This window comes from Solanum dulcamara, chromosome 7 (assembly GCF_947179165.1).
Source record: "Solanum dulcamara chromosome 7, daSolDulc1.2, whole genome shotgun sequence".
NCBI classification, from domain to species: domain Eukaryota; kingdom Viridiplantae; phylum Streptophyta; class Magnoliopsida; order Solanales; family Solanaceae; genus Solanum; species Solanum dulcamara.
In genome coordinates, this window is record NC_077243.1 from 10,797,729 (window position 1) to 10,820,152 (window position 22,424).

Sequence of the window (22,424 nt, forward strand, 5' to 3'; positions counted from 1 at the left end):
TATTCGGTACCGAAATTGATATTTCAGTTTCGGTATTCGGTATTTCGGTTTCGGAATTTGGTTTTCCCGAATACCGAACTTTTTTATTTTTTATTTTATTTTTTTTTACAAAAAAAACTGGAAAAAAAATTACCAAAAAAATAAGAGTATAGTAAGAGAAAACTATCTCATTTTTTTATTTCCCTTACCATTTTCATTTTCAACTTTCCCACGTTTACCGTTTATTTTATGCACACTTACACGTACATTATCGATAACTTTTAACATTTAATTCATGTACATGTAAAAATTAGAAATTCTAATTTCAAATTTATGCAATTGATTAAGAATTCTAATTTCACTTTGCATGATTCCCATGTTAGTTATCTACATAAATTGTTTGGTAGTTACATTGAAAACGAAAGATTCCAACTCTTTCATATCTTTGCAAAAACTAATTAATAATTAGTGCAGTGATGTAGAGTTTTTGGATAATTCAAAGAAAAACATATGTATAAAAATTATATATGATATATTAGAGATTTTTGTTTTCACTCTTTTTCATTATTTTTATTACATGGTAATATTTTTTTTATTCTGTATTGATTCATAAATTATTTTCTCTTTGTTTACGATGTATCATTTCTCCTCCGTAGAATGTGGCTTACGAGCAATTTCGATTTCGATATTCGACAAGTTAAAATGCATATATTACTTAATTATTGTGTAGTAATAAAATTGTAAGTTAAGATATGTATTCTTTAGGTTAATGTAAATATTAAATGCGGATAAATTTTTATTGTATATTAACTATTAAAAAAATATGGTATTACCGAATACCGTACTCGAATCCAAGTTTGATTTATCGATTACCGAATTACCGAACCGAAGTTTGAAAGTTCGGTATTTGGTATATACTTTGAATTACCGATTACCGAATTATCGAACCCGAACTTTGAAAATACCGAATCGAATACCGAACGCCCACCCCTAGTATATTGTATTATATAAATGCTATTAGTATTATATTATTTGAAGGAATTGAGACTTAACCTTTGCTTAAGATTTAAAAATATGCGACTTGAGGTATTAGTTGGTATCAAAATTTAGGAATTTGATTATAGATTTGGATGGGTTATTGAGTCTAAGTTAAACATATATATAATATTGGTGTCTAGGGGTTCGTTTGCTTACGAATATTGTATACTTGATATATTGGATACGTGAGGCACCGAAGAAAGAGAAATCACTAGTGAATTAACTTGCTTGACTTTGATTCTTCGATTGAGGTAAGTTATGGTTTATTCTATATCATAGATAGACTCTTAATAGATATTGATAGTTGTTGAGTAATGTGTGAAGTTTACTATGCATTTAATTGTTGTGGTTTGAATGGTTGATATGATTTTTGTGATTGGTCTGAAATCCCAAGATCGTGAAATCTATAATCTTGAAACTTTCCTATCAAAAATTATGTCTTGAATAAAAAAGGCTTGATAAATATTGCTAATGAAGTGGAATGTAATAATCAAGAATGATAAATCAATTATATTTTGATCAGGGGTCACGTTCTGACACGGTATATATAGATCGGGTGTCACATTCCGACACGGTATTATTGGATCGGGTGTCACATTTCGGCACGATAATATTAAAGGATAACAACTTAAAAAGTTAAAATGACTATAATGCTACCCAATTTTCGGTAACTTATTTATCAAAAGAGCGTGATGTGGAGGCCTGAGTCCTCATGTGTGATCTTGATATTGTTGATTGGTTATGTAATTGTTCATTGTGTGGTCACTTGATCTTGATCTTGTTGGTTGCCACCTGTTAAGTGCTATGGTTGATTTTCCGCTACTACTTTATGCATATTGATTTCTATTTTGAGTCGGTCGATGATATATACTCAGTACATATTGTCTTGTACTAACCTCTACTTGTATTTTTCTTTGTTTTATTTTGTGGAGTGCAACGAGTGTTCCATCGACTTCGACTCGACCTCAGCTCTAGTCAGTCTCCAGTTCATCAGATTTCAGGATGAGCTATCCTTCTAGCTCGTGATGGATTCTCTCGGTCATGACATGGTGTCTTTAGTTTTCGGACACATTATGTTATTTATTTATTCTGGTGTTTGACATTTCCAGACTTAGTTGGGGTTGAGCTTCCGCATTATTGTCGTGGTTTATAAGTTGAATCGTTAATATAAGTTGGGGTTGTATCGTTGGTTCTCCAACCTAGAAGGTTAAGTGTGGATGTCACTCATTGCCAGTTTGGATCGTGACAAAAGGTGTTCACATTAAATACTTACATCACCCAAAATTTATACTAATCAAATACTTTTTTACCAACAAATCATGTGCCATTCACCTAAAACAGAGACTCAAGTTTTCACCACCTTGCCACCACAACCCCACCACCATCCAACCGTCTCCTTCCCTTAACATGGCCAAGTTTTCACCAATCTCTTTCTTTACTCTCCCCATTTTCCAAGAAAAACAATACTCCCTTTGTCCCATAATAGATAGTAGGTGTCTTATTAAAAAATAATTGTTTCATATTACTTAATTACTCACTAAATTAGGTTAGAATTAATTTAAAAAAATTCATTTTAATTATTCTACAATTAATATGACCTTTTGAATATGAACAATTCTCAATACTAGCTATTTCTATACTTTATGTATAATTTTTCTAACTTATTTTTATGTGCATCGATATGAACAAAGCACAAAATAATAAAGTTGATCAATTTATTAATAATTTTTTAATCATCGTATAAAATAAAAAATGTCCATCCAATATTTGACGGACGGAGTATTAAAGGAAGGAGATGAAGAACAAATTGGGTTCAACAATGAAGATTTAAAGGACAATTTTTTATGCTATCAAACTTCTATTGGGGATGGTGAAGTAGGGACTGGGGAAGCAACTTTAAATGAGGTAGGTATTGTTGCCTTGTTGGGATTTAAAGATTAAGATGTAGTATGAATATGAAAATGGGCGAAAATCATTGTCAACCCCCCCCCCCCAAATTTTCTCTCAATTTTGAACAATATTCAAACTCCCATTTTTATCCTAATTAAAATTTTAAAATACCTATTATATCTTTTCATTATCAATTTTTTTTACTTCTTTAGAAATCATGATATTTTTATTTTTTTGTTTAATGTAACATTTTTTTCATAAAAGCATAAACATTATTTTTAGACAAAAAAGTGAAAAAATACCAATAAAGAAATAAGTCAATGATGTTCTATAATAAAGTAAATTAGCATAATGAAAAAAATAATTTTATTAATAATAATCAAAACTCTAATATTTATTTATACAAGTGAAAATAGCAGAGAATAATAACTATACAAATATATTTCAATGTAGAAAATACAAATAATTAATTTAATTAAGGGCACATTTTTAACAATTATATTATTCAGATTTGAAATTATTTTAGATTATAATTTATGTAATACTCTATCAATTTCAATCAAAACTTGTTTATTTATATAGAAGAGAATACCCACTGCCATTTATATTACTTGACCCTCATTCTAAAAATAGTTATTTTAATTTAGTTGTCCAATTTATGAAATTTAAGAAATTTTTCATATCTTTTTATTTCTACCCTTAGTATTAAATAACTGCATAAAGTAGTAATAGTCAAATTTAAGGTTTTAAAATATTATTAATAATGTTTGTTTCGTAAAATACACCTCTAATTAATTTTTTTAAGAGGTGTCATATATATTAAGAAGAGTTAAGTAATATGAAACGCATGAAGTAAAATAGTCGAGAAAAGAAAATATATATGTAAACATACATATACACACACTTAATGCATATTATATTGAACAAACGATCATAAGAATAATATTAAATTTTGTGATAAATTCTTTAAAATATTATTCTACTTATAATGTTAAAGAACTTAAAGAAAAAGTAATAAATATCTATGTTAAAAAGTAAATTATATATATAATATAAAGAGATATTAAATAGATGTGATATAACAAGGGTAAAATGGACAATGCATGAGATAAAGAAGGGAGTTTGATTATGGTCCAAAGTTGAGGGGGCGTTTGATTTTAAAATCAAAGTGGGGGTGGGGGTGGGGGTAGGGGGGTGAAAATCATATGAAAATACAGGGTAAATGAAATCTAAATAAAATCAATTTATCTTATATTGGATAGGAAGAGAAATACTTTTGTTCTTGTATATAAAAATATTTTTTTCTAGCTCTTAAAATGTTGAGAATTAAGTTTTTCGAATTTTGATTTGATCAAATAATTTGAATGATATATTCTTTTGACAAGATTTATTTCAATTTTCATTATTTATTTTTCATTTCCAGATATTTTTTGCGCGCAAAATTTTAATTGAAATTACTCACAAATTCAAAAAATAATTTCAATTTATATTATGTCCATTCATAACTCTAATTTTTAAAAATATTTCCAACTTAAAAATAAATACTTCATCCGTTACAATATGAGTGATGTTTTTATTTTTTCATTTTGTATAAAAGATGAAGTGGGAAAGACACTCTTGGTACCAAAAGAATGGGGATAGCAAAACACCTTGCACCCCATGAAGGCGGAGAAATTGCTCTGAAGTAGGTTCTTCGAGAATTATTGTTTTTTTTCATCAAGATATTTGATTCATAATAAAATAATAAAATACTTTATAATTTTTTTTAGGAGTAAGTAATATTTTAAGAAGTATGTTTAAGCTAAAAATATCATTTATTTTGAAATAAATTAAGTATAATATATATATATATATATATATATATATACTTCCTCCATTTCATATTAAGTGAATTTTTGAGGTATTTTCCATTGTTCAAAATAATTGAATTGTTCAAAGTTCAAGATAGGTGTTTGAAACTTTTTCTATATTTGTCCTTTCATTTATTGAAGTTTATATTTTCTAGGAGATATATCACACTACTTATAAAGTTATATTTAAGAAAAAAAGGGTCAAAATGACCTTAAACTATTTGAAATGAAGAAAAATGCCCTCTGTTTATAGTTTGGTCCAAAAATTGTCTTTGCCGTCAATACTTTGATCCAAAAATGCCCTTATTGTTATTTAATAGGTCAAAAATGCCCTATTGTTACAAAATGGGTCAAAAATGCCTTTTTTCGAATATATATATTAAAAAACAATTCTTGTTCCTTATAAACGTTACTTTTAAGGAAATTTATTCTTATTTTCTTTCTTTTTAAATCACTTTAAGTAATAAAAATGTAAAGTTATATTTAGGAAAAATGGTCAAAATGACCTTAAACTATTTGAAATGAACAAAATGGGTCAAAAATGCCCTTTTTCGAATATATATATTAAAAAACAAATCTTGTTCCTTATAAACGTTACTTTTAAGGAAATTTATTCTTATTTTCTTTCATTTTAAACCACTTTAAGTAATAAAAATGTAGGAAATTATTTTATTTTTTGTAATCTCACTTTATCAAGTAAAGAGGAATAATTTCATGCACTCTAAGTTTTAACGGATAATATATGTCCTATATATAAGATCATAATAAATTCATCATTAATTTTTGTTCAAATAACGATTAAAAGAATTATAAGAAAATAAAAAATATTTTAATTTTTTTTAATTGAAGTAGAATAAATATTGGCTAATAAAAGAAATATTATTAGAAAAAATATGTTCAAAAAGAAAATAAATAATATATTTATTTGAAAAAGAGCCTTTTTGATCTATTAAATACCAATAAAGACATTTCTAAATTAAAGTATTGACGACAAAAGTATTTTTGGACCAAACTATAAACAAAGGACATTTTTGTTTATTTTAAATAGTTTAAGTACATTTTAAATACCAATATGGTTCAAATTATGTTATTGAATTTTTTTTCTTATTATATACACACTGCCTCAAAAATTCATTTAAAATGGAATAGTTTAAGGATATTTTCTTAATATATACTATATATGTATATACTATTATTATTATTTTAATTTAAGATTTCACAACTTTTATGTGTGGAACACTCGCAAATAAAATTGGCACACGTGTATTGAGTGTGGCAGAAATTATTAGTACTATAATCCTATTTGATGTTGAGTCCATGATAATGCGCCTGAGAGATAAAATAAAAAGCACAAAAAGGCTGCTTTCTTGGACGCTGCAACGGTGAAAACTTTGCTACTTTAACCAAAGTGACTAACTCTCACTCTACTCTTTGCTCTGTTTTAAGATAAAATAAAAAGAACAAAAAGGTACAATTTTTTGTTCTCTTCATCTTTTTTTTCATTATCCTTTTTTGCTCCTCCCCTGGTGTGTATATCAGACTGGAATAATTTTTTTTTAGTTTTTTTAGCTGCTCTGAATGGGTAATAGACATGATCTTCAAATGGGGGTTATGTAGAAACATGCTGATAGCTGATTTGGCTGATGGGCTACCTTAGCTTATAAAATATGGAAGGATCGATCACGGCTGCATTTATTATTTTTGCTTAAGCATAACTTGACCACAGAACATGCATGTAGCCTATTTCACTAAAACGCTACCCTAGAAATTGAACGGTCATCGTTATGTTAACTAAAACGTTGCTTTAATTAATTATTGTTATTCAACATTCAAGCTATTATCTGCCTGCAATTTCGATTTTCCTCTCTTTCTGCATCTTCAGGTTCTACTTGTTGTGTAGCACCGTGCATAACGTTCCATTTGTTTCACCTAACCAAGAACTTACTTAAGAGCCTGCCTCTTTTTCAAGGTATTTATCAAGGGTAATTTAGTAAAAATACTCCTAATTTGTTACTCCTTAAGATGATATAATTTTTGAGAAAGGACTAAAAAGGAAAAATGCTACATAAAATGGGAGAGTATTAATGATTACTTTCTTTATTTTTCTAAACTTGAACTTCTAGCTGATATCTTCATATACTTTGTAGGATTTAGAAGTTGTTTAGGAAGCATATTTAGTGGAGGGAGGAAATGGAATGCGAGAACGAAGCATGTGATGGGTGCAAGAAGGACTGCCTGTTGATTCATGGAAAAGGGGTTCTTTCTTTCTTTAAAGTAATGATTGACAAACGTTTCTTACAAGTTCTGGTAAAGTGTGATTCCTTGTGTACACTTGTTTTCTCGACTTAGTTTAAATTAGTTGTTTTAAATGTATAATTGGTTTTGATTCTCATATTTGCAATTAGTTATTCTTGTAGTTAATTTTATATTTGTTGGTGACATCCTTTTGCTTAAACTGAGTGCAATACTAGCTGTTCAATATAGGTTGGTCAATTTTTGCAGTATCTATTTAAGTTTAGGAATTCATGTATCATGCCAAATACCTATGAGTTCCGAAACATCTTGTTTTCAAAGGATATAGCTTCTACAATGTGTATTAAGTATACGTTATATTACTCCCCCAAGGAATAAGAAGATATACGTTGTATTACTTAAAATCACTCTGCTTGAAGGATTTAAAAGGACACTTTCCAGTTTTCAAAGAGCTTTAACACAAAAATGAAATGCTTCACGCTCATAAATTTTAGAAAGAAAAAATCTGCTTATGAGCAACTTTAGACCATCTTCAACCCCTCTCTATTTTACTATCTACTCTCTATATTTAGAGAGTAAAATAGAGAATGCCCTTTCCAATCACTCTTCAATTCACCCTCTACTCTCCAATTATAGAGAGTTGAATATTAGTTCTCCAAATTTGGAGAACTACTATTCATACTCTCTATTTTACTTTTTGAAAAAATAAAATTTTATAAAAAGGGCAGCCCGGTGCACTTAAGCTCCCGCTATGCGCAGGGTACGCAGCCTTACCTTGCATTTCTGCCAGAGGCATTACATGAAAATTATATAGGGTGATTATTTGAAAAAAAGTAAGAAAAGATTTATATTATGAAATAAGAAAATAAAAATGAAATAGAAATAATAATATAATATTGAGGAGAAGATTTTTTTTATTTTTAGAGAGTAAAATAGAGAATTGGGTTGGAGTTGTTTGTCTGAAAAAATAGAGAACTCTATATTTGAAGAGTAGAATAGAGGGTAGGGTTGGAGATGCCCTTAGCAATCCATAGTGTTTCCATGGACCTTCTTCATCTCAGACGGCCCTTGCACTTTGCAGAGCATGTTCTCAAACCTTTCCAATCAATCACTATGTGATTCTGTATCTTCTTTTAGTTACTTGAAAATCATGTAAGAGCCCGTTTGCCTAATACTAACTGTAAGCCATAAAGTTCTTAAAGTCAGTCAAAAATGAAAAGTTAGGATTTCTAACTTTTTTTTTTCTAAGTGCTTAAAGCCATTTTGTTTGACCGTGGAAATTACTTTTATATCCCTTATATTTTACCTAAATTCTCAAACTACCCTTTTTATTCTTTTAACCTTAAAATTCAAACACTTATTTTCAACATAAACACTTTTATCCAAACACTCAACTGCTTATTTATAAAAATAACTTTCAGTACTTCAAAATTCTAAAAGCACTTTATATATAAAAGTTACTTTTTTTAAGCCCATCCAAACGGGCTCTAAATCTATTAAAGTCAACATTTTTTCTGGAATGACCATTCAGATCATACTTGAGTACCTGTCAAAATTTTAGTGTGTTGATCATAAATCACTTATTAACCTTTGAAGCTTCTTAAAGAAATATACTTAACTGTGGTATTGTGTCATTTACATGTTTGTGAAGCTTAATTTGTAGTGAAACTAAAACGTGGCCAGTTTTCATGCTTTATTTTCAATAGAAAAATATCTTGCATAAATGCATTAGCTACTCTTAACCTTCTCTTTGGCATTTGTGTTATAAATAATTGTGCCATCCAGAACTCAAGAGACTTCCAAGGATATGATCGCAAACCTGTTTCATTAACTTTGCATTTGAATTGTGTGTCGATATGTGGTATTTCTTAGTTTTAATTTCTGCATTTTCTTTTCAGTATTTCCCCCCAAAGTTTGCTCGATCAGTTTCACACCTGACTGATCAGGAAACTTATCTGGAGGACTCAAATGGACAGCGATGGAGGGTAACAGTGTGTAACCATAATGGTTCACTTTCTATCCGGCAGGGATGGCCTAAATTTTCATCAGACCATGGTCTGGATGTGGGCGACTTCTTGGTTTTCCACTATGTTCCAGGTCAGCACTTCATTGTTCAAATATTTGGAACAAGTGGTTGTGAAAAGATGAAGTCCTGCAGTGATATTGGCAACGGAAGAAAAAGAGCAAGGACTTACCCTGAAGCAACTATCCCGGCTGAGCTGTTTCAAACAACTGATATAAATTCAATCAAGAAAAAGAGTAAAACATCTGCTGAATCTGAGTCTGAAAAGGTCGCATACAAGCCAAGTATTGCCAACTTTGCAACAAACATTGATGCTGACACTGGGAAGGGACAATCAGTACATTCAGCTATAGATGTGGATGAATCATTTTGTATGATTGATAGAAGTTCTCAATATGATCAAGGAGATGACAGGTTGTGCTTGCATCTGTCAAGTTTTGAAATGCCAGCAAGCAAACCTCTTGCAGAAGGAACTAACAATCCTTTTAAAGGTCACATTGGAAAGGATAATCACGTTGAAACCAATTTAAGATCACTAACAGAACCAAATTTAAATGTTGAGATCGACAACTTGAATTCAGAAGCACTGTTGTCAAAGCTTGAGACTGGAATCACGGCAACCAATATGGTTAGTAGTCCAGCAGAGGATATTCCACTGCCGTATCCAAAATATAAGAAATCCAATGAAGCATCTCAGTTTGGTAAGCTTTTTGTTCATAACAAATTGTTTGAATTCGTTTGTTTTTGTTGTATTGTCTTGAATATGGATATTGCAGCTATATACTTGAGGCAGTGAGGGGCTCAGCTGAAGATTGGTTTTGCTGACACTCAGTTGAGCTTGACCTTAATCTTGAGCTGGCCCAAATTGTTGGAGTCCCACATCGTTTGTGGGATGGGTACATGGACTCCTTATATGGTCTTGGGTAATCCTCTTCTCATGAGCTAGCTTTTGGGTTAAGTTAGGTCCAAGGTCAATTTCTTAAACAAAAATGCAGTCTCAGGTTGCAGTTAGATTCCATAAAGCTCAACTTTATAGGCTCGTGAGCACATGGAAGCATTTTGTTCATTTTGTTGATTAATTGTATACCTAAATTTTGTTCTTCAATCATCAGCTTCAAAAACTAATTTACTCTATTCTCCCAGTCCTCATCAGTATAACCCTACTTTTTTTTTCCATCTTTTTGTCCTATCCATCTAATTTCTCATGTATTTTCTCAGTTTCTACAATTTTTCCAAGTTCCCTTGGGTGAAAATGTCATTTCTACCTTTCATATTTGACTCAAAGATTTGTCTTCAACACTACGTTCAGCAGTATCTATTTCATAATTAATTGCTTCCCTCAGAGCAAGTGGGCGTATTTTGTATTTCTATTTATTGTTGAAGATTTGTTTTTCTTGATCGTCTGGTGAATGATAAAATCCTTAATGGTGATGTCACAAAAATATGGAATTCCTCAAGAAACTTGCCTTAACTTATATACAGAGCTCTCTTATATATTGACGTCCCATTTCATTGAAAGTTTTTTTAACTGGGTAACAGAATATTCATGATCTTGGTTGAGACTTAAGTAGCTTTCACTACCAGCTCTCACACTGCCGATTTTGCCAACATTTTCCTTTTGAGTTTTACTATTTTTACCTCTTTTTGGTGACATGCCCTGTTGCACAACTCCTCTTTCCGATGACTGTCTCAGTAGCATCAGTTCATTTTTGGCAATCGTTCAAGAGGTACTGTGTTTCTTCTTGATATTTGTTTTAACAATGCCTAACTTATTTTTGGTCCGTTCCGGTTGGCTCCACCTCTATTCAGTCTATTCTTATAGCAACTTTTCCAGTCATTAGTTCAGCAACTTTTTCAGTTACTCTTCAACTATCAGTTAAATCTAAGTCCATGATGTTCCAAAGATTTTCATCCCAATACCTCTTTTTGGTGTAGAAGAACTTGTTGTTTTATGGCTGTAAAATCACTGATGATTTTCACTGGGAAAGACTTCACCACCCTTTTCTTGCTGACGATTGCTATTCAAATGGTGTTTGAGTATATATCTTGTTTTCAAACTAAGCAGTAATAAAGCCCACTTTGAGTTTGAGTGGTTGTGTTGAAAGTCAAAAGAATCATAACAAGATTGGGTAGAATATTCTTAATGATTATGTCCTACGATATAAATCTCAAGAATTAAGGATCTTCTCTTATTTCGTGTGATTCAAAACTGTAGAGGTCTTTTGAATGTTGTTAACAATCATCTTTAGGTTTTTTGTCTTATCCATTTTGAAATTACGATTGAAATTCGTTCTAGTACTGGACTTCTTGTTCATTTTGGAATATGAAGATCAATTATTCCATTTGAAATTTTAGGTTTCACACTTGAGAGTTTCCAATATATGAGCTAACTTGTGATTCCTACTCTATTGGTTGTACTGATCATGTCCTCCGTATAGGACATTGGCCTTTGAATGGCCCCTACTCCTTCCATCCCAAAAGACGAGCCTTCCCTATCACATGTTCCCAATACAAGCCCCTGAGGCTACACCACTCCCCTTCACCAGCTTACATCCTTCTTCTTTCATCCCTAGGTGACCATCTTTCTGTTTTCAAAGTAGAAGCAAAACTGTTACCCATACTGAATTCAATCACATATCCAAAGTGCATCTCTTGCATCACCCTTTTTGGCCTGGATTGGAGGTGAAGATGATATAGGTAAAAAGTGGTATTCTTTAGGCTGAGGTACGATTATGTTGGTACTAAGGTGGTTTCTAAAAGTTTCACTTTCTCTTGCTGTTATTCTCTTTTGGAGAAGAAAGGGGTGTATTTTCAGTAGCACACCTTAACGAGTCACCGAGGCTTTGCATGAGCTTAGAATCAATTCAATTCTGGCTCCAATCCAGCAGGGATAAGCTTAAGACCAGTGCCGAGAGGAAGCAATTGCTACTGGATGTATAAAGGGAATCACAATTTTGGCCATCCATTAAGGAGACAGATGTGACTTACGCCGCTTAAGCAATCACGCTCTCCTTTCCTTGCTGGGTTGCTTAAATTGCGAAGTAGGAATTAAGAGCTTTTGACATGAAATTGTTGGTTTTAATTTTGGCCTGATCAAATTTTGGCTAGTAGACATGATCCTTATCTTGTGACTTTAAAGGATTTTACATCGGTAAATGTTTTTGCCACATGAAGCTAGGGAAGCAAGACTAGTGAAGAAAGAATTTGAGGAGATAACAACAGAAGCATTTTCTCCTGCTAGAGCAATACACAGTAAGCTTTTTTAAATCATTCTTATATATCTTCTCGACTTATTTAATCTGGTTTCCTTTTTCATAACTGCCCATAGCATGTTGGTGTTTTGCTTTGAACTGCCTTTAAGCATCTTCTTGCTGTTTGTTATGTACATGATTAAGGAGGAGAGTACGCAAATGGTAATGAAAAAGTCATCAAAAGTGAGCCTGCTGATTCAGGAGACACACCATCCCTTAATGCAGTGAGCTATTCATGTTTGCTGGAGATCGATGGCCGGGATTTTCTGGTAAACCTTGTTTAAATATCATTCCCTCCATCATTTTGTTGGTGGACTGCAATTTTCTACTATTTGATATGATCTTGATAAGAATCAGGTTCGAAAAACAATAACATAATGCTGGAGCGAAAAATACGAAGATTAAAGACTAGAAAAGAAGATAGGCGATATTCGAGAAAAAAAATTCCACATCTCAAAAGTAATTACCAGAAACCTGAATTGCTTGTAGTAGACCTAATTAGTGGATTTGAGCTAATCATATTTACTAGCAGATTTAATTCAAGAACTTAGATGAAAGTAATCTAGACCCCCTAATTGAACAATTAAGGACAATAATTTGTATAAAATCAATGGCCTTCTTCAATTAATCGAGTAAGAACCATAAAAATAAAGCAAAGAATATAATCTTACCTCTTAAAAGAATCATTCTTATAAGATCGTAAGATAAAACCAAGTAGTGTACTTTATCAAAAAATATCCCAGGTAGTGTAAGCTGTAAATAAAAAAATCTCTCAATAATATTGATAACAATGTTGTGTCCGAAAAACTTAAAGAACTCTATATGTAGGGGCAAATCATGCACCCCTCTCCTAGACATCATGAGATTCAAACTTTAATTTTATGGAAATAATAAGTAGTAAAACCTTAACTAGAAAACTTTAAACTAGGTAAAGTTAAACTAGGAAAACATGTAAAATTGATGTCACACTTCACAAAATTACCTAACAACATAAGGAAGTGGCAATTTTTGGACCAAAAACCTACAAGCCAAATATCAGCCCTTTTGAGCATAATTTCCAGACCCTTTGGGCGTGTTATTCAGCCTAACTTTGGCTTGCTTTCAAGTTCTTTTTGGGCTCCATATGGGCCCAAATCTTCATCCTCTCGAGCTTGGACTTGGACCATGAAATACGTGTGCTTAGCCCACTCCTAGTCACAATTTCTTGGGCTCCTCTTCCACGATGAGCATCTTGTTGATTTTCCATTGAAGGTCAGCAACATTGTCTTGCATCTCGCCATCTCCTTAGCTTCTCAAACTTCATTAACTCCTAATAGAGGTATGCCACCATGAATTCTATATGAATATTTATCAATACTGGCTTGTACACTGCTCGAGTTTATATGTGTCTTGAGTTTACCGCTGAAGATGCATGCATTTTAACGTTCTTTTCATCAAACTTTTGCATTTAATAAGATGTTATAGAGGGAATAATGTCTTTCGAGGACGCCTTCAGGCTCAACACTAGAAACTGTTTTTTGAAAATTCTGAAGATTGAAGTAAAGTGCTGATTACTTTGTAACTCAGAAGTTGAAAAGAAAAAATACGTGTTCACCTGATTTGGATAAAACCTTTGTCTTTTTTGCGGCTCTAATTTGTTTAAAATAGGCATCTCGGAATCATATGGGACACACAATAACTTATTATTCATACTTTTATCAAATATAATTATGTTTCAAGTTTAGAGCCTGTGATGCAGGACACTGTTTCTTTAATTCTAAAGCCTATAAGTGTGTTTTCTTATTGCGGATGTCCTTGAATAATTATGAGGTATGATTTTCTCGAAATAGATGAATCAATTGGTTAGTATGACCTCTCTTTGTTATACTTCTTTTCATCAAAGCAACTGGCTGATTTCCATCAACTCTTATGTATGCTCTTTGGAAATAAGATATTTTGATTCTTTGATTTATAATCTAAAGAGGAAGATATCATATAGGAAAAGGAGCACTAATTTTTTCGTGAAGCAAGACCTGCAATTTACATTGTTTTTGGAGAGTTCTAGTACTTTCATCATCTGGACACCATGTGAAGCAGCACTTACATTAGATTGCTGGTACTAAGTTCCATTTTTTAATCACCTGACCACCCTGGTCGTTCTTTTCTCGTCTGATTTCAGGCATGTTGCGTAGAGAATCTAGTCTCTATGTTGCAATTAATTGCTTGCACTTGGCTGAAATTCTCTTTGTTCCCAGTTTGTTTATCCCTTTTTTCTCTCGTTGAATCTCAACCCCCTTTATATCTTATGCAGGAATTACCAGAATCCTGGCAAAAATATTTTCTGCAAAGGGCAAAGCAAGGAAGGATAATTATTTATCTCCGAGGACCGGATAAAAGAATCTGGCCTACCTTTTATCATTGCAGATCAGGTTTTAATGTTTTGACATGTGGATGGAAACAAGTTACTGCAGTTTATGGCCTGAATCCAGGAGATGAATGCCTTTTTCAACTTGTAAATCAGCCGAGACGCATATTTGATGTACGCAAACTCTGAAAGTCCAAAAGTAAGATGCGAAAGAACTACTTGAAAGTCCAAAAGTAAGATGCGGAAGAACTACTTGGAGCTGTTTACCTTAAGCAGTTACAAGAGGAATGAAAGAAAGGAGCTATGCCAGTTTCTCATTAATTGTTTTTGAGCAACATTTAGCTGTTGCCTGGCTGAGTCATATATGATGGCACTAACTCTTGGATTATTCTGTGAATACTTTTTTTAAAAAAAATCTATTTCATCTGTATATGGTAAACTGTTTGTGGAATGGAATATGAAATGTGAGAGCACATGTTTCATTTGTATGTTATATAACATGCAAGTTGATATGCTTAATGCCTGTTCAATTATTGCATGCTTGTTTTCAGGAATTCACCTAAGCTTTTGATTTGATAGCAAATGCTAAAAGGAAATTCAATAAATCTGAAAGGTGTTAGTAAACATAATCAATATGAGATTTTCATAGCTTACCATTCAAGTATTTGAGAGTCCCTTTGAGCACAAAGAGGATTTGATTTGTTCAACCTAAAACTTAGATAGATAAATTGTTAGCGAGGATATAGCTGTGGACCACTAATTTTTTTTTATTATGCTCGCCCAGTGATTCTCGAAAAAGCTATTCGAATGAAGTTCGAATAGTATTTTTTGATCACTGTTATGTATATTATTAATGTTAGATAAATATTTGGTTTTAATTTTGTTTGAAGTTATTGCCCTTCATTAAAGTATCTTTTTTAGACAAAATCATCTTTTTACTTTTTTAAAAAAATAATTATATTTATAATATTTTAAGGTACAGAATCCTAAAACATATGATGAAAGGTATAAGGAGAATTAATAATTAAGAAATCCTGCAATATATGGTAAGAGAAAAATATATTTTAAAAATTAAGGAATCTTAATTATACATAGACAGACTCTCAAATAGATTTTTGTCATTCACCATTTTTTCATTATTATACATAAACAATAATAATATGTAATTTTTGGAAAATAAAAAACTATCGTGAATTTTTTAGAAAAGAAAATTTTCGTGATTTTGGGGTTTGGCAAAGTAAAAAATGCCTTATTTTTGCAAAATAACTGTAGTGGGAGTCCTAACAGAAAAATAACGTAGTAAAAGTCCTAACAAAATACAAACAAAAGCTGGTGTAAATATTAGAGATTTTCAAAATACTGTGTTGCGTAAATTTTTAATTTGTGAGTAACAAGAAGTCCTAAACCTAATAAAATTTTATGGAAGTGGGCGAATTATTTTTTAATATTAGGAATTTAGTTAGTTTTTCTTCTAAGCGGAGAATCCTTTTTAGTGTAGAATTTATTATATTTTTTATATGTAGTGTATTCTTCAAAAGAAGAGCTAGATATTATATTGTCTTCCACTTATTTCTCAGTAATACTCTTCAACTAACTCAACAATACATGGTTGTCCTAATTCTATCGTCGACTTATACTTTGTTCGGATGATTGTTACGTAATGTTTTATCGTATTATATAATTTTGATGAATATTATGTTTGGATAAATTGTATCGTTTTTTGTCGTTACATAGTATAACATATTCATAATTTGAATGATAAACCTACAAAAAAAAGTACGGTATGAATAGAACTACTATGAAAAAATAAGGTAAATGATAAAATAGAATAATTAAATAATAAGTAAACATAAAATGAGAAGAAAATATTAAGATAACGATGTGATTACATGAAATTGATCGTTACACAGAATAGTTCTCTTATAGAATATTCAAATTGAAAGCAGTCTTTATTGAGGGTCATTGAAGTGATATTTAGTGTGTAATATTAGGAGTTGGATTAATATATGTTTATTGAGTTGGATATTTTCTAGGTTGAGAGGGTTGAGTTTTAATTGTGATCAAAGCTACAATTGGGAGATTTTTTTTTCTTTCATGTAGACGCCATATCAGATAATAAGGGTGGGGATGAAAAAAATCAAGGATTCAAGGACAAATATGTGTCCAAAGTTGAATATCAAAAAAAAAAAATTATTGAAAAAGTATGACGATCGATAAAGGATAAATATAACATTTTTTGGTGTACACGAACAAATATAGAGTTCACCATTTATCTACTCTTTTTAATCAATTTTAAGTCCAAATATTGTTACTCCTGATTGCATATATATTTTTTGTTCATGATTTGTATGTCTGTGAAGGGGTAGATTTAGAAGTTCGAGTATGAATTTGTGAAAATTCAATTATTCCATCGAATTCCTCTGAACTTTAAGATTTTGTGGTTGCACTCAACTGTTATGTTCCAAACTTATTGTTGGACTCTATTGATGTTGCTCTTACATCTGTTTTGTGGCTCATCTTAAAAAGATGTCATCTTATGGTTCTAACCTTGGATCACAATGCCTAAGGTGAGTATATTTCTCTATCTCTTGAGGAATATTTTTCAAAAAACAATTAGACTAAGTTCTAGCTAATTTAGATAATTACTATGGAAGACAGAAATTTAGAGGTAAGAATGTTGGATGGTGTGATGAGGGCAATGGAGGTATGGGTTGAAAGTGGATATGAGGTGTGTTGGGAGTTTGAGAGGTCATAATCAATATAAAAAATATTTAAATTAACGCATATATAGACACTCATTGAATTTAATAACTTTTCATAAATTAAATTATTAAATTAATAAATAATTATATTCTTTGAGTAATTTATTTATTTTATATTATTAATGTGACACATACGTATAATACACATATTCTAAACTAGTTTATAAAAATAGGAATGTAAACAAATGAGAAAAATAGGAAAAAGAGATATGCACACGTGTGTGAACACACAAGTGATTTTTCCTTTTGAAAATGGAAAAAATGAGAAAGATGAAGATTGGAAAAAGAAAACTCGTGTGAACGCACAATAAAAATAAAAAATACAGTCCATAAATAAAGACAAAAATTCAAGAAAAGCTACTATCCAAATTTGTCATGTGCAAAGAAGCCTAATCCGTAGTTTCTCTCTCTGTATAGATAAAGCAAAGTTCAAAGTTTGAACTCTTTTATTCGGCATAAGAGATAAAAATAAATAATTCAAAAATAAAATTTTGATATCATATTTAGAATAATATATTCATTATTTATACTATATTGATGAAATAAGTTATCACATTTATATGATGGATAATTTATTCCTGAATAATTAATCCCCAAATAATTATTTCTGAAATAACTTCTTTCCAATCAAACGATCTCTATCAGTCTTCTTCTATTTCTCGATCTGTGTTAGCCTTCAGGTTCGAATAAGTTGAGTTTAGCTTTCTAATTTATTTTGCAACTATTAGTATCTTAGTTATATATTTTTATTTTCCCAATCACTTAACAATTTTTGTGTTTAAAGCTACTTAGATTATTGTATAATTTATATTAAATAATACTGCATTTACATTCTTTCTAAAGAAATATTTTAAAAGAAAAAAAGCTCAACAAAAATTGATAACAAAAAAATTCTTTTTATGGACATATTTACATAATAAAATATTCTTAAATAATATATATTCAGGTTAGTTCATATATTTTATTTATTTAAAACAAATACTTAAATTAGATAGACAAACAGTCAAGAACTTTTCAAAACAAATTTTACAAATTAAATTAAGTCTAAATAATTGTCAAAGTACGATTAAATCATTAGTGACATATATAATTAACATTAAAAATAATTGTTGAGTTATTTATAATATATTAAGGGGGATACATTTTAATCATTTTTAATAAATTAAAAATATTTTTGATTCAATAAATGAAAAAAGAGACAAATTTAATTCAACTGTTGCAAAAAATACATTTTAAAATCATTACTAATAATTAATAACATTTTAAACCCTTTTCCGTTAAAGTGTATGAGTCTTCATTCCCTCATTTGCCTACCACAGTTATACCGTACTTCAAGCATCATCGCTTGTATCTTTATTAGAATATTTGAAAAATCTAAATGGTTGTTACGTATTATTTTATAATATATTATATTGTATTTTATTGTATTTTATTATTTTAATGAATATAAAATTCGGATAGATTATATCGTTCTCTATTATTACATTATATCACACATCAACAATTTGAATGACAAACCTATAAAAAAATAGAGTTCAAGGTAAAGCTACTATTAAAAGATATGATAAATGATAAAATATTATTATTAAATAATAAGTCAAGAAAAAATGAGAATAAAATATTAAGCTAATTACGTGATCACACCAAATTGACTATTACACAAAATGAAACCTTTTATCGTTATCTAATAATGAATTTAAATAATATAATATAATAAAATTTAATTAACAATCAAAACAAAATATTATATTTAAACTTACGGTACAATACAATAAACAGGTAACAACCATCCAAAGAAGTTTTTTTTTTCCTCTGCATATACACAGAGCACAGCTGCAACAAGTCCTCTACTATTCCTCTCTATATGTGAACTTAGAAAATATTGCTAGTGAAACCACCTCACATAATCTATTTCTAAACTTTATATTATAAATAGATATGGATGTTTTGGGATATTGATTTCACAACTTTCGTATACACAATTAATAATCATAAAAAAGTTTGTATTCATTATTAATAGGAACTTATACTTTTTTTTTATTCACAATGTTTACTTAAATTTTTGATTTAATAATATTGACATTATTTTAAAAAATAGTAGACTACGTGGTTTGATATTCACGTGCAATTCAAGTGCATCAAAACTAGTTAAATGATAAGTAAAGATAAAATGAAAATAAAATATTAAGCTAACAACGTAATCGCACCAAATCAATTATAACACAAAATGAAACTTTTTATTAGTACTGAAGAGTGAATTTAAACGATACAATATAATAAAATTTAAATAACAATCAAAACAAACACTTTATTTAAACTAATAGTACTTAACAACTATCCAAACTAAGTTTTTTTCCCCTCCATATGTAGAGAGCACAACTGTAACAAGTCCGTTATTAAATGAAATTTACACTTTATTACTCTATTTATAATATTTACTTAAATTTTTTATTTAATAATATTGGCATTATTTTAAAAAAATAGTAAACTACATGGTTTGGTATTCATGTGCAACTCAGGTGCATCAAAACTAGTTAAATAATAAGTAAAGATAAAATTAAAATAAAATATTAAGCTAACAATGTGATCACACCAAATCGATTATTACATAAAATGAAACTTTTTATTGTTATTGAATAATGAATTTAAACTATGCAATATAATAAAATTTAAATAATAATCAAAATAAATATTTTATTTAAATTAATAATAATTAACAGCCATCCAAACTAAAGGTTTTATTTCCCCTTCTATATACACAGAGCACATCTATAACAAGTCATATGCTATTCCTCTCTTCTGCATACCTCGTCCATAACGCCAATGGAAAGCAACTCTGACCAGTCGGCAGCGGCTACGACTGCTCAGTCCGATGGGCAGTTGTATGGCCACCTACTACAACAGCAGTCCAAGTAGTTGCAGATGTTTTGGACTTCCCAGCGCCAGGAAGTTGAGCAGATTGACAATTTTAAGATCCACAAACTTCCCATTTTCCGCATTAAGAAAATCATGAAATCCGACAAGGATATCCGTATAATATCTGACGAAGCACCCATCTCATTTGCTAAGGCATGTGAGATCTTCATTCAGGAGCTCAGCTTTCGTTCCTGGCTTTACGCCCAGGAATACAAGCGTCGGACTCTGAAAAAGAGCGACTTCATGGAGGCTATTAGGCACACTGAAAAAACAAAATGTAGTCCATGTTAGTAAACTGTATTGAAAAATATTAAAACAGTAATAACAACTAAAAATAATAAAACACAGAATCTGGAAATTTAATGCAAGAACAAAATTGAGCCCACTGACTGCACAGTGTGTCCTTAAGGAAATTATTCCCCTCAAAGTATCCGAGGTTTTGGAATCTTTCCTCCTAGGATAGAACGATTTACTCACCAAAGTAGAGGTACTGCAAATCTTTGATGACTTCGACCCACTTGATGGCTGTATTTCACACGAGTTTTAGGAAGTGCAGAAAGAAGAAGAAGATGGTATATATTCAGAATTTCGTATGGAACATTCTGAGGATTAAGAGACATATATATAGACTGTTTGCACCTTTTAAGAAGAGGCACCTGTTGGGAAAAGATTTGTCTGTTGAGAAAAGGTTTGCAACTTTTCGGACAAGGTTGCAACCTTTCAAAAATCTGTTGGAAAAAACGGAGGGAAATATTTAAATTAATCCGGGAAAGAAACGGATCGCGGGTCGCGGGTCAGGATTTTTCCACTTAATTAATTAAATAAATAAATAATATTAATTAATTAAAATGTAAAAAAAAATTGGTCCAAAAGATTATCAATCATATCAATTGACCAAATCCGAAGCCGTAGCCGAAGCCAACCCGAGCGAGCGACGACGACGACGGCGCGAGGGGAGACCCTCTTCTTGACCCTTTAGCAACATGAAGGAGTGCTTCTACTTTTAAGTAGGAGACTTTTCATTTCCACCACCTATGTGGGACCAAAGCTTATTTAATAAAGCAAGAGAGAACATATCATTTTCTTCTCCACTTCTTTTCCCTCAATTTCTCATTCAAACTATCAATTAAATCCAACAATCCATAAATAAAGGCAAAATTAGTAGTTTCCTTCCCTCTCTCTTTATAAATAAAATAAAGCTGTACTTTTCTATTACTTTGTCCTTGTTAGCCTTCAAGTTCTAATAAGTTAAAGACTTCACTTTCTAATCTATTTTACTAATATTAGCATCTTAGTCATGTATTTTTATTTTTTCAATCACTAAACAATTTTAGTTTTTAAAGCTACTAAGATTATTGTATAATTTATATTAAATAATATTGCATTTATACTGTTTCTAAAAAAATATTTTAAAAGAAAAAACTCAACAAAAATTAATAACAAAAATTTATCTTTTTATGAACTTATACACATAATAAAATACTTTTAGACAATATATATTCATATTAATCCATACGTTAGTTCGTATATTTTATTTATTTAAAACAAATATTTAAATTAGATAGACAAACAATCAAGAACTTTTGAAAACAAATTTTACAAATCAAATTAAATCTAAATAATTGTCAAAGTACGAAAAAATTAGTGACATATATAATTAACATTAAAATGTAGCTTTAAAATTGTTGAGTTATTTATAATATGTTAAGAGGGATAAATTTAAATCATTTTTTATAGAAAATTTTTGATTCAATAAATAAAAATAAGGCCAAATTTATTTCAATAGATGCAAAAAAAATACATTTTAAAATCATTTCTAACCGTTAATAACATTTTAATCCTTTTCCGTTAAATATACGAGTTCTCATTCTGTCACTTGCCTACCACAGTTATACAGTACCTCAAGCATCATCACTTATACCTTCATTAGAATATTTGGAAAATTTAAAGTTAAAAGTCTGTTTGAGTTGACTTTTCATTTTGATTTATAAGCAAAAAGTTATAAGTTAGAATTTTATTTTAACTTAAAATTAAGTGTTTATAAGTATTTTTTTAATTTATTCAAACACTTTCAAAAGTATTTAAAAGCTATTTTAGCTTAAAACACTTAAAATAAGC

At 30.2% G+C, this 22,424-nt stretch overlaps 1 protein-coding gene across 4 annotated transcripts; it reads left to right on the top strand.

The window, feature by feature from the left end:
* Positions 1-6,099: 6,099 nt before the first annotated feature.
* Positions 6,100-15,161, top strand: LOC129895171 (B3 domain-containing protein Os01g0905400-like). Of its 4 annotated transcripts, XM_055970847.1 has the most exons (7): positions 6,100-6,225; positions 6,640-6,726; positions 6,905-7,064; positions 8,909-9,734; positions 12,208-12,285; positions 12,429-12,553; positions 14,575-15,161. In XM_055970847.1, exons 3-7 carry the CDS (start codon positions 6,948-6,950, stop codon positions 14,815-14,817), a joined length of 1,389 nt encoding a protein of 462 aa, XP_055826822.1. In that variant the 5' UTR covers positions 6,100-6,225; positions 6,640-6,726; positions 6,905-6,947; the 3' UTR covers positions 14,818-15,161. The 4 variants fall into 4 exon arrangements, with proteins under 4 accessions (XP_055826822.1, XP_055826823.1, XP_055826821.1 ...); XM_055970848.1 differs by lacking the exon at positions 6,640-6,726; XM_055970846.1 differs by lacking the exon at positions 6,100-6,225 and having other exon boundaries at positions 6,303-6,726.
* The last annotated feature ends 7,263 nt before the right edge of the window (positions 15,162-22,424 follow it).